Source organism: Myotis davidii, unplaced genomic scaffold (assembly GCF_000327345.1).
Source record: "Myotis davidii unplaced genomic scaffold, ASM32734v1 scaffold27, whole genome shotgun sequence".
In the NCBI taxonomy this organism is placed as follows: Eukaryota; Metazoa; Chordata; class Mammalia; order Chiroptera; family Vespertilionidae; genus Myotis; species Myotis davidii.
Genome location: NW_006297821.1, coordinates 2259238 through 2270831, shown reverse-complemented (window position 1 = coordinate 2270831; position 11594 = coordinate 2259238). Strand labels below are relative to the sequence as shown.

General features: G+C 46.0%; 1 protein-coding gene and 1 pseudogene across 1 annotated transcript; one reads left to right on the top strand and one right to left on the bottom strand.

Annotated features, from left to right (window-relative positions):
• Window positions 1-880: 880 nt before the first annotated feature.
• HTR3C (5-hydroxytryptamine receptor 3C) lies at window positions 881-6529 on the bottom strand. Its single transcript, XM_006773619.2, has 9 exons — window positions 6462-6529; window positions 5057-5223; window positions 4584-4628; window positions 4044-4153; window positions 3534-3703; window positions 2320-2480; window positions 1652-1856; window positions 1248-1463; window positions 881-1117 (listed from the first exon to the last, which is right to left on the bottom strand). Exons 1-9 carry the CDS (start codon window positions 6526-6528, stop codon window positions 888-890), a joined length of 1371 nt encoding a protein of 456 aa, XP_006773682.1. The 5' UTR covers window position 6529; the 3' UTR covers window positions 881-887.
• A 3831-nt stretch (window positions 6530-10360) lies between these two features.
• LOC102774907 lies at window positions 10361-10805 on the top strand (annotated as a pseudogene).
• Window positions 10806-11594: the final 789 nt, after the last annotated feature.

Genomic DNA, 11594 nt, shown 5'->3' with positions numbered 1-11594 from the left:
AGAAATAATATGTACATACTGTTTTGTAACTTGTTTTCTCCACTTTATATACCATGGACCTGTTTCCATGTTTATGAACATAGATCTTTATTCCCACTTTAAATGGCTACGAGGCATTCCATCATGTGGCTGCATGACAATTTACTTAACTTGAACCCTAACTGAGGTCCTGGACTGCCTTCCTGGTCCTCCTCCAAGCACGTGTATTCAGGCGGCCCTCTCTGTTTGATTTTGTGGATCAGAGGAATCTGTCAGAATTTAAAAAAAGGACACAATATTTATTTCAAAGAGCAATTTTAGAAATGAGAGAGGTAAAGGAAAGGGAAATGGAAATGATTGATGAAAGAAATATTTTGCAATTATAACCATTTTATAGTAATTTCTTGCAAATGAGACTTTACCTTTGTATTCTTTTAAACTCTGAAAGTGTCTGAAAGACTTAAAATCAAATAATATTACGATATACCTGTTTAGGGTGAAGTATCAAAACTTCTGCAGGAGGACTCTCCACCCCAGAGTTTGTGGACCTATCATAAAGGTACTGAGGGGTCAGTGCTTCCTGGAAAGTTGTTTATTGGGTCAATCAATCAAGGAGAGACTGCACTGACCTGGACCTCAATTGATAAGGAAGTCAGAGTTAAGTTAGGTGTGGCTGTGGCTGAGGGACCTAAACTTGTGCAGGAATGATGACCATGGAATATGAGAGGACTATGGCTGTTCTGAACCTACTCGGTAGGGCTGTGTTGAAGTTTTGAGAATATAGAAGAGGACATGGTAGTCACTGGAGAAGCGGCTAAGATTATGAAAGAGGTCAGGGTTTGGCTGGCCCTAATACAAGGAGAAACTCAAACTGTGGTTTTCAGGGAGAGATGGACGTGGATGTCAGCCTAGGTGCTCCAGAGGACGATGACGGAGGTGATGAAGGTGGCCATGAAAATCAGGTAGAGGCGGAACAGCAGGGTGTCCATCATGTAGCTAAACTGCACCCACAGGCTGGCCAAGTGCTGCTTCTGAGCCTCATCTTCCTGTTGGCCCCTTGTTGACTCAGGGCACCCATTTAACTCTGCCTCTCGGGGACCTGGCACCTTCCCCACCAACTCCACAGGCTCCTTCAGACCTACAGAGAAAAATAGACTCAGCCATGGGCTGTGAAGATCACCTGGGAGGGAGAGGGGGCAGGGGAGGAGGCTGAAGCAGAGAAATGAAGGTGTTGGAGGAGAAAGTGTGGGCAGTGCTGACTTCCTTACCAGGCAGGTGGGCAGGGGCGAGACCCAGACTCTTGTTTCCCTTCTCGGGTGCAGTGGGACAGCATTTCATTGGGTTGGTGCAGTGCAGAAGCAGGGAATGGAGCCATTGGGGCATAGGTGGGGGCTGAGTGGTGGCCAGGTGTAGCAGGTAGGTGATGAAAATGGTCTCCAGCAGGCTGAGCACCATCAGAGACAGACACAGAGCAAAGTAGACACCTGAAGACAAATGCAATTAACACTAAACGAGGGTGGATCGTCTCTACACTTTTCTTAAGCCTCTTTCCCCAAATTCAATATTTCCCCAGAACCCCCTTCCTCCTTAAGTGGAGAGGCAGCCAGTTCTCCAGGTTCCCCTCCCTGTCCTCTGCTGCCTTCTCTTCCCCAGAAAATGGGAGGGGCCATACTGATGAGGGGGGTGCCACTGGCAGGAAGTAACTCATTCATCAGGAGCAGGAAGACGTTGTAGCCCAGCAGAAGGGTTATCTTGAATGGGGCACGGTTCTCGCTTTCTGCAGGCAGGAAGAAGCTGAGGGCATCAATGGCCATCAGAAAACCACTGGGCACCAGAAGGTTTATGACATAGAGGGAGGGCCTGCGCCTGATGGCCACCTGGTGGGGGAGGAGACAGTGTGGAGAATGTGGCAATTACATTGATGCCAAAGGCTCAGTTGTATATTTGACTCTAATCTTTGCTGGTGTGCTGTTTGGCTAGTTATGGGATGATCTCTTTAAGTAAGACATGCCCTTCTACAGAAGTGTCCCCAGTTTGTCTTCTAATTTGCATTTGTGTCCAACCTGCTGGGAATACAACTGTAGATGTTTAGGGGCAAGTAGGGCCCTTTGCACCATCAGATGGTGGCTTTTCCATTGAGGGGGGAGTCCAGCTGCTTCTCCTCTCTGCAAGGCAGAGGTCCTTGGGGATCCTTCTTTAGGACCATCAGGGTATAGGGTGGGGTGGGGAGCAGGTGCTTAACCCCCTAAAGCTTCTTTTTATACCTCAAAAAGCCTTGGATCAAGAGAACAATCACAGAACAATTGGGATAGGAAGTCAAAGAGCGTTCCCTGGACTTACATAGAAAGTGATCTGGTCGTATTGACTGCTGCCCACCAACATCTTTAGGGTGGCCTTGTTGATGCCCAGGAGCTCCCACTCTCCCTGGGTCTGAATGACGTCACGAGACGTAGCTGTTATCTCCCACACTTCCTTGTCCGTGCCCAGAAGCATGCTGTCCACTGCAAGGGAGCCAGGGCAGCTCAGTCCACAAGTTCCTAAGCCTCCTGCCCACAAAATTCAATTTCTCCCCCACTGAGTTTCTTCAACAAATTTTCCTCTGTGTCTTTTTAAAAGCAGGATATCAGGATTTTTCAGAAGTGGGTTCCAGGACCAGAAATTCATATGTGTGTGCTGTAGCACTGATTTTGTTGTTGAAAACAAGGATGAGTCAAAGTTGTTATGGGAATTTTGGATGTGACTCAAACGAGAGTCATTCCCATTTTTCCTTCTCAAGTCCCCAGTTGTATGGTGCTGTTTTAGTGGAATCAATCATGAACAGCTCAACATTTTTATCATTACCTGTCTGCCCATTTAATGATTGATATATTCAAATCTGCCCCGTGATACCTGGTGGCATTAGGTTACATTGAGTTAGTGGTTTAAGTGTGTTAGCTATTAAAGTTAAAAGGGTTGAGCTAAAAATTATAGAGGTTCAGTAGCTCAGGGTCAGATATGGTGCAAAGACCACTTAAGACTAAAGCAGTAGTTTGGTGGCTTTTTTTTTAAAAAAAAAATAGTTTATTGAGGAATTAAAGCAGTAATTCTTAACTCTGCACACTAACTAGCAAAACCTGGGGAGATACATAGAAAATAACAATACTGCCTGGTAGGTGTGGCTCAGTGGTTGACTGTTGACTTATTAACCAGGAGGTCACAGTTCAATTCCCTGTCAGGGCCTAGGCCTGGGTTGCAGGCTTGATCCCCATTAGGGGGCATACAGGAGGCAGCTGATCAATGATTCTCTCTCATCATTGATGTTTCTATCTCTCTCTCCCTCTCCCTTCCTCTCTAAAATAAATAAAAATATATCTTAAAAGATAAGAGCATCTGGGCCCCACCTGGAACAATGGAATTAGAATCTCTAGGGTGTTGTATAGTTACTGCTATTTTTAAAAGCTTTAATGGGCAGCCAGAATTGGGAAACACTGGCCTAAAACTTTCCCTCATAATACCTACACCACTCATTGTCTTCCTGCGAATCTAAAATAGCTGCCAAAACATGTCTCACTCACCTGTGTAGAGGAAGGAAGTGAAGGTGAAGGTGCAGTTCTGTTGGTCAAAAGGGAAGTAGAAGATGTCCAGGTTACAGATGCTGGTCACCCGCGCTGGCCTATCATACTTGATCCGACCGTCACTGCTGACATACGCGGAGAGACCTGTAGCTGTCCGGTCCACATCCATGCTGTTTTCGAGAGGAGGACAGGTGGGGGTTGTGGGGGCCTTAATCAGCCCGTGTCTCCCTTTCTTCCCAAGTCTTCCCCTACTGTGTTCTCCTTTTGGGTTCTTTCTCTAACGTCACTCTATGTCGCCTATGCTACTCCTCATGTGTTTTGTGGGAGTCAATGAATTGAGGCTGTGCCCCTGTCTGAATCTTTTTTGTGTGTGTGGTGGTGGTGGGTGGTGGTGGTGGTGGTGGTGGTGGTGATGTCTTAATCTTTTGGTGTCCCTGTGCCCTGCACTTGACCCTAAGCTATTCTTTTAAGATGGGCTTTGTACAGACTTTTCCCAGTCCAGATACGCACGATTCTACAATGAAGATATCTGGAATCCACAGGTTTTCTGTTGATACAGTGAGTTTATTGACATCGACACATTCTTCTGGGTTCCAGCTGATGAAAGGATTGTCCCACATCTACAGGCAGGGCAGTGGGAAACAGAGGTCCAATCAGCCTCTCCCATTCTTCTTTAAACTCTGATCCTCTCACACCACTCATGTCCCTACTGACCCCATTCCACCTCCTCCTCTTTATCTAGCCAGCTGTCATTGGCAAAATACCCACAATGGCCCTTTTTCCAGGCAGTCCTTAAATATAGCCTAATATCACTTAGACCCAGGAACACACCAATAGATTGGCTTACAACCACTTGCTCATTTTCTTCGGGCACCATTTCTCCCTTCCTAAGATGCTCAGAGAGATGTGTTCCCACTGTTCTACATGGAGTTATTTGGTCTCAGAGAGATGAATACACTGACTAGAGGTTTGGACTGGAAAACCTTAAGGTAACTCCTCAGAAATAACTTCTAAATGGAAGTGGGAAGGGGATAATTGAATCTGCCTTACCAAATTAATCCACAGGAATGACGTCAGAAGCTGGAGCCGTGCATCCTGGTGAAGAAATTCCCACCCAGGACCATCAGTGCATTAGTGCAAAAAAGTCTTGCCCTGCTCCCAGGTCATAGTCTTAATAATATTGACTAATGTATTGGGCCAGGCATAGTTCTAAATGTTGGACTGTCTTTTCCTTACTTGCCTCCTCTTGTATCTAGGTACCATTCAGGTTTTAGTCAACAGACAGATCACTTCCTTTTAGAGCATTCACAAAGAACAGGACTCACGGACAAATCATTCCTGAAAAAAATACCACTGCAGCTTTCTTCTTTATGTTTCCCCATCTTATAGGAAACCCCTCTATTTATACAAAGCCCATTCAGACTACCTACTGTCCGCCACTAGACCAGTACAATGCTGGGTCGACAGAACAGAGGATCCTTGTTCCCCATTAGAAGCTATGGAAAGTGGGGACCAGGTCTCACCACTTCCAGGATGGCAGACAAGGTGAAGGAGATGTTGACATAAGTGGGGATGCTGTAGTTGATGACTGGACGAAAGGCCTTTCTGTCAAACACTGCTTGGAAGGCAGCAGGATCCACCCCATTTTGGTCAAACCCTGAGCAATTGATGGTGAAAGTGTCGGCTCTTCCTGTAGAGAGCAGAGACCCTGTGAGAGAGGGTCCCCATGGAGCCTCTTTGCAGAGAGAGAAAGCAGGGGACATACTGGGAGAAGCAGGTGAACCCTCCTTCCTGTACCAAAACCACCCAAGGCCACGCCCTTCCTGCCAGGGTCGGAGGATGAGCTGGTCTGGTAGGCAAATGGTGGAAGTCTATGTGGTGAGCTGAGTCACGGCTCTATCCTCATTCCCACTGTTTCATCCTCATGCAAAACCAGTCCGAATCTATATGCAAACCAGCCTTGCTGCAATGGCAGCCACTTTAAGGAGTCTTAGTGGACCCATCACAAGGTTCTTGGGCCCACCGAGTAGACTGAGCACTGCCCTAAAACGGATAGTTAGTCTGTTCTGATGTATTTCTCGTTTGCATTTCTTCCTCAGGGACTTCTGCAAGAACAGGTGTATCAAAAAAGATAAGAGAAGCAAACAACAGCACTTCCTAGTACTAAGTGGATGTGGGAAATGTGTAGTAGGTATTCTGAATGGGTGTTTGCCTTGGTGCTATGCATTTTTATGTTGCTTATCTCAGAGTTAGTGACCCCAGATATGTTGGGGTTTATTTCCAGCATTGAAATTACTAGGTGGTACCACTGAGCATATACTATACGCTGATCACATAGTGAGGCCTGTGTGTGGTGTCTCTTGGCCACGGCCAGGGAGCCGTCTGGGTAGTGCCTGAGCAGAATCTTTGCCCCGTTGTCACCTTAGTTTGTTCTTTTTCTCTGCCTCCTCCTCTTCATCTCCATTTCTTCCCATACTGTTGAAGCTATGTGCCCTGACTTGGAACAAATATTCCCCAGGGGAAGCAAAGTATCCACTGCCTTTTGCCTCAGAGTGTTCCCCACCCTCCCTTGATGTTTCACTTACTCCTTCAGGGCATGTTTAAAATTAGCATCTACTCTTTTCATAGATGCCGTATCAAAGGAAAAAGAGATAGGGAGAGGTGGAAGGAGCTCTGGGGTCAGTGAAAAGGTAGAATTGGAGAGGTGGTGAACTGGGACAGCTTGGTAGATCCCTATGCAGGTAGGAATAGAGGAAGGCTGTGCTCTGATCAGTGGAATGTCTTTCTATCTGTCACCAAAAGGAAATCAAGACACAGACATTATGGAAGGAATATTTAACATCTTAATTCTGAATGTCCTCCAAATACTAGAGGGGAATTCCTAGATGTCCTTCAGAACAGGTCTTCCCTGTTCTTGCCCCGTCTTACCTTGAAGCAGAAGGCTGACGGTGAGGTAGAAGAGGAGTTGCCCCCCAGGGGGCCACTCCCCTTCCATCTTTCTCTTCTGGACTCTTCTCTGGGGACTCACCAGGAGCTCCCAAATCCCTTGGGCTTAAAGGAGCTCAGACCACACCTTGGATCCTGGTTTTGAATACTGCTTCTGACCACTCCCTGGTGAGAGGCTGTGCCCAGAGAGGTCACAGCAAAGTGTTCTGCTCTGCCCTTGTCCAGGTATGCCTTCCAGGCTCCAGGCAGGGAGGAAGCTGGGCCAAAACTAAGGGAGAAGGGCCTGTTTGGCTACTCTGTGCTGAGATCAGTAACAAAATAACTTGCCATAGTGAGGAGTGTGGGCTGGGGAAATAAGAATTATGTTCTTGTAAGACCAAGTAATCTGATGATTTGGAAAGGTGACAATATTTAAGGATTTGGTTATGTATTCACTAGGTTTAAGTGCAAATACCAAATTATAATTTTGACTCATATCTTCATCATTGATTGTTTATCTTTTCCCAGCACCCCTTATCTAGGTTTTCTCTTTCCAATCTCTCTGCCTCCCTGATTCATTCTCCCCCAAATCAATGTTCCGAATACATTTTTTTACTCTATGCATTAATTACATGATAATAGAAGTCATAAAATTAATAGATAGCAGAGCTGTTTTTAATGTTTTATGTTGTCAATAGTGTTATACATTAGCATAAACTAGTAATCTCAGATGATATTCATATTAATGGCATGTATCAATATTATATCTTATGTCACACCTCTATAAAAAAGTCAGACAGTGAAAGAGTGAGTTGAAGCATTGTTATGTTACATTAGTTACATTTCCAGAAAGACTTGGAAATTTTTTTCTTGCAGAAGGGTAAAGTTTCTTTCCGAATACAAAAGAGACTTTGTTCAGAATGAAAGATCATGACAGCCCTAACTAGAAAGTGCTGAGGAAGGTAGGAACGACGTAGGGGCCCAGAATAAGAAAGTACAGGAGAGAGGGTGTAATAGCTTCCATTTGAGATTGGCCACATGTGCAGTCTTTCAGCCCACAAACTCTCCACATCATTTCTTTCCTTCCTTAGAAACTTGGCCAAAAGATTGGGCCATCGTGTCATTTGGACCAAAGTCCTGCTATGTCTGTATCCATATGGACACATACACGTGACACACTGGACTCCTGGACTGGCTAAGAGAGAAGAACTTTTAAAAAATTAGTTTATTTATTTTTCTATTACAGTTTGCACTCAACACTATTTTTAAAAAAATTTTAAAAATTATTTTTAGAGAGAGGAAGGGAGAGGGATAGAGAGATAGAAACATCATCCATCAGCTGCCTCCTGCACGCCCCCTACTGGGGATCGGACCCAAAACCGGGTATGTGCCCTGATCAGGAATGGAACCATGACCTCAACGGCTGAGCCACACGAGGCAGGCAAGAGTGAAGGACTTTTAAGGGGTGCTTGAGGTCTGCAGGTAGGCTAGGCTACCAGACTTTGGATCCAGGAAAGGAAGCTTAGCATCAAGCCCTGCTGAAAGTGCCTGAAGACGGTTGATGTACATCTTGTTTTTATCAAGGTTGGCTGGAAAACTGCACCTAAGTTTATGGGTTGGATTCTAAAGTAAATTTAGCTGCCAGGGGATGGAGATGATAGGGGCAGGAGAAATAAAGTAGTAAGGCCTGGATTTATCCTACCTGGAGAGTCAGAGTTGCAACTCTGGGATCTGGAAATCTCAGGTAACACTGGGCTGGTGGTAGTAATGATAACGAACATTGAGTACCTTACTGTATGTATGCCAGGCATTGTGATGTCTTTCTCACCTACCTTATTTTATGTATGCCTCCCAACAATCCTATAGCACAGATATTAGGCAGGAGTATGCGGTAAAAGCAATGTAGCCAAGGAAAGAGATGGCGATTGGACCTTATATTTTCTGACCATATTTTAAAACACAGTAAATTTGAGAAAAAATAAATCTTATCACTAACAAAAAAATGAACACCCCTAATTAATTGATCATCGTTTATAAGAAACACCAAAAATGATGAGTGAGAGACCATATTCAAGAAAGTAAGAAAAATGGTAGTACTTAAAATAACCAGGGTTGCAGGTTTTCTACTGCTTACAGCGTAGAACAAGCCATATAAGACTCACATAGAAGTCTCGGCATGGACATGGGGTCTCTTTCTACCTTCAGAGTTCTTTGGGTGCACGATGTACTTCCCACAGTGGCCAGCCCTCCGTCTCAGTCAAATAATTAAGCACCTGGAATGCTTGTTTGGGAGGCCAGCTCTCAGAGTTCATCCCAGGACGGAGTTCCTTGTTACAAATGTGCTTTGGACATTCCTCCTGGGTGTGCCTGCCTCCTCCTTCCCTTCTCCAGGCGGCTCTGATATTTAGACAGCATCAGTAGCTGGGTTATCATTTTCTAAGGCCATTAGGAATAGCTTTATCCTACATTCCCAGGAATATCCTGGGGAGTCCCTAAAATTCCCATTTTAGCTCCAGGCACAAGTCTGTCCTAAGCCAAGCCGTGGGCTTTCATGGTGACCTGGAATTAGGAGGTGGTTCCAAAACTCTTAGCTGATTCAGGGGTCATTGTGTGAGGGTCAGGGACTTCCTCTACACTCCCTGCTTTCTCTGGGCATCTTTGGAGTCTCCATCTCGGGTTCACATAGCTCTAGGATTCTTAGGCACTCAGCTGGGACAGCTATAGACAGAGGCTTTGAATTTGGACTGTAATTGCCTCCTTGGGCCAGTTAGGGACTCCTGTGAGCCTGGGATTGCCCAGAGCAGAGACGCCCACCCTTGGTACTGTTGACATTTGGGCTGCATAATTCTTTGTTTGGGGGGCCGTCCTAGGATTGCAGAATGTTTAGCAGCATTCTACAATGTTTAGCAGATAGTGCCAGTAACATCCCCCTATCCCAGTTGCAACCATTAATAATACCTGCAAATATTGCCAAAGGTCCAGCTGGGGGTACAATTGCCCACTATTGAGAACCACTGGCAACTTGGATTCCTAGGGATTGAACACCTTTCTTTATCCCAAACAATTATAGGATGGCCACCGTGTCCTCTCCTCTCATTCCTTGTTCTGACTGGCAGGACAGCTTCTGCTCTATCTCCATGGAGCTTCCAGGATGTACAGTGAGCAGCCACCTGAGCCTTTCCAAGCTTCTTGGTCTTAGTATCTGATGTCTCCATGGCTGTGCTCTGGGGAATCAGGAAAAGTGAGGTTGGGCAACAGAGTCCGTGAGGCTTCAGGCTACTGAGGCCAGAGGCACAGACACTGGATTTAGGAGCCCAGGTGAGCTACGGTGTCTGAGGTCCAGGCGCAGGGGTCCAGCGTCCAGGCCAGCCAGCAGGGGCTGTGGAAGGAGGCTGGAGAGCTTGCTCCCCTCTGAGAGGTGGGCAAGTGTCATCTTGTGGAGGCACCAGTTGGGTATTGTCCTTGCCCGGGCACACATCTTGTTCTGGCTGAGGGCTACTCAGGGTGTCTGAGCAGAAAGGACCACGGAGCTGCAGAGGGGCCAGAGGCTGGGCATAGAGCACTGGGCCCGGAGCACTGGGCATGCCTTCAGGCGTTCAGGGAAGTCGGCGGTGGTTTGAGTCAGTGCTGAGGACAGGGCTGGGTTTCCGAGTCCTTCCTGTTTGGGAGCAGTCTAGGTCTATTGGAGATACCATCAGCCTAGGGCAGGGGGTTCCTAGGAATCTTTGTTTTCCCCTGGGGTTTCCGTCACTTCAGTTGCAGCTCAGCAATAGGCACCCAGCCTGGAAAAGCATGTCCTTCATCCTCATGCAGCAGCCTCGTGCAGCACAAGCCAGCCTTCCCAGGAGCGTAGAAAGCCAAAGTAAAGAATCTCTTTCCGTACGCATTGACATGATTGGCCAAGGAAGAGTGGCTCTCTTTTCCTCCCTGGCTGCTTGAAGATCAGCCTTCATCATGAACGACACAGTAACTATCCAGACCAGGAAGTTCATGACCAACAGACTATGTCAGCAGGAGCAAATGGTCATTGATGTCCTTCACCCTGGGAAGGCAGCAGTGCCCAAGACAGAAATTTGGGGAAAACTAGCCAAAATGTGTAAGACCACACCTGATGTCATCTTTGTGTTTGGATTCAGAACCCACTTTGGTGGTGGCAAGACCACTGGCTTTGGCATGATTTATGATTCCTTGGGTTACGCAAAGAATAATGAACCCAAACACAGCCTTGCAAGACATGGCATAGATGAGAAGAAGAAGACCTCAAGAAAACAGAGAAAGGAACGCAAGAACAGAATGAAGAACGTTAGGGGGACTGCAAAGGCCGATGTTGGTGGTGGCCAAAAGTGAGCTGGAGATCGAACAACAGAAGGAGTAAATTAATTGGGAGTGTTCATTTTTTGTTAATGATAAGGTTTATTTTTACTTTACTCCTTCTGTTGTTCGATCTCCAGCTCACTTTTTTCCAGCACCAACAATTGGCCTCTGCAGTCCCCCTGACATTCTTCATTCTGTTCTTGCTTTCCTTTCTCTGTTTTCTTGAGGTCTTCTTCTCATCTATGCCGTGTCTTACAAGTCTGTGTTTGGGTTCATTTTTCTTTTCGTAACCCAAGGAATCATAAATCATGCCAAAGCCAGTGACTTTATCTGTGGTGACTTTACTGTGTTCAATCTCCTTCTGTTGCTCAAAGACTTTATCAGTGACTTTATCTGTGGTGATTTCACAGATTTTTCATGAGAGGATTAATAAGCTAAACTTTTATGTGAAAAAAAAATCTCTGTAGAAACTATGTGGTACTGTCAGTGCCCTCTGGCTTCACACCTGGTCACCTCCTTAGTGATCTCATTCCCAGTCTGGCTTCTTCTAAATTAGCCTCCACTGTGCAGCCTGTGCGATTTGTTTGAAATGCAGATGTGACTGTATCCTTCTTATGTTTGAAATCTTTCCATGGGTTCCATTGTCTTTAGAGTTGTGTTAAGAATGCACGGGCTGAAAATTTCTGGGTGATGCTGTGGCCCCATGTCCTGGGACCACACTCAGAAAACCACTGGCCCACAGGATGAAATCTAGCTCCTTAGCTTGACTAAAAGGCTCTTTGTGACTTAACTCCCACCTCTCTTTCAATCATTTTTGCCTTG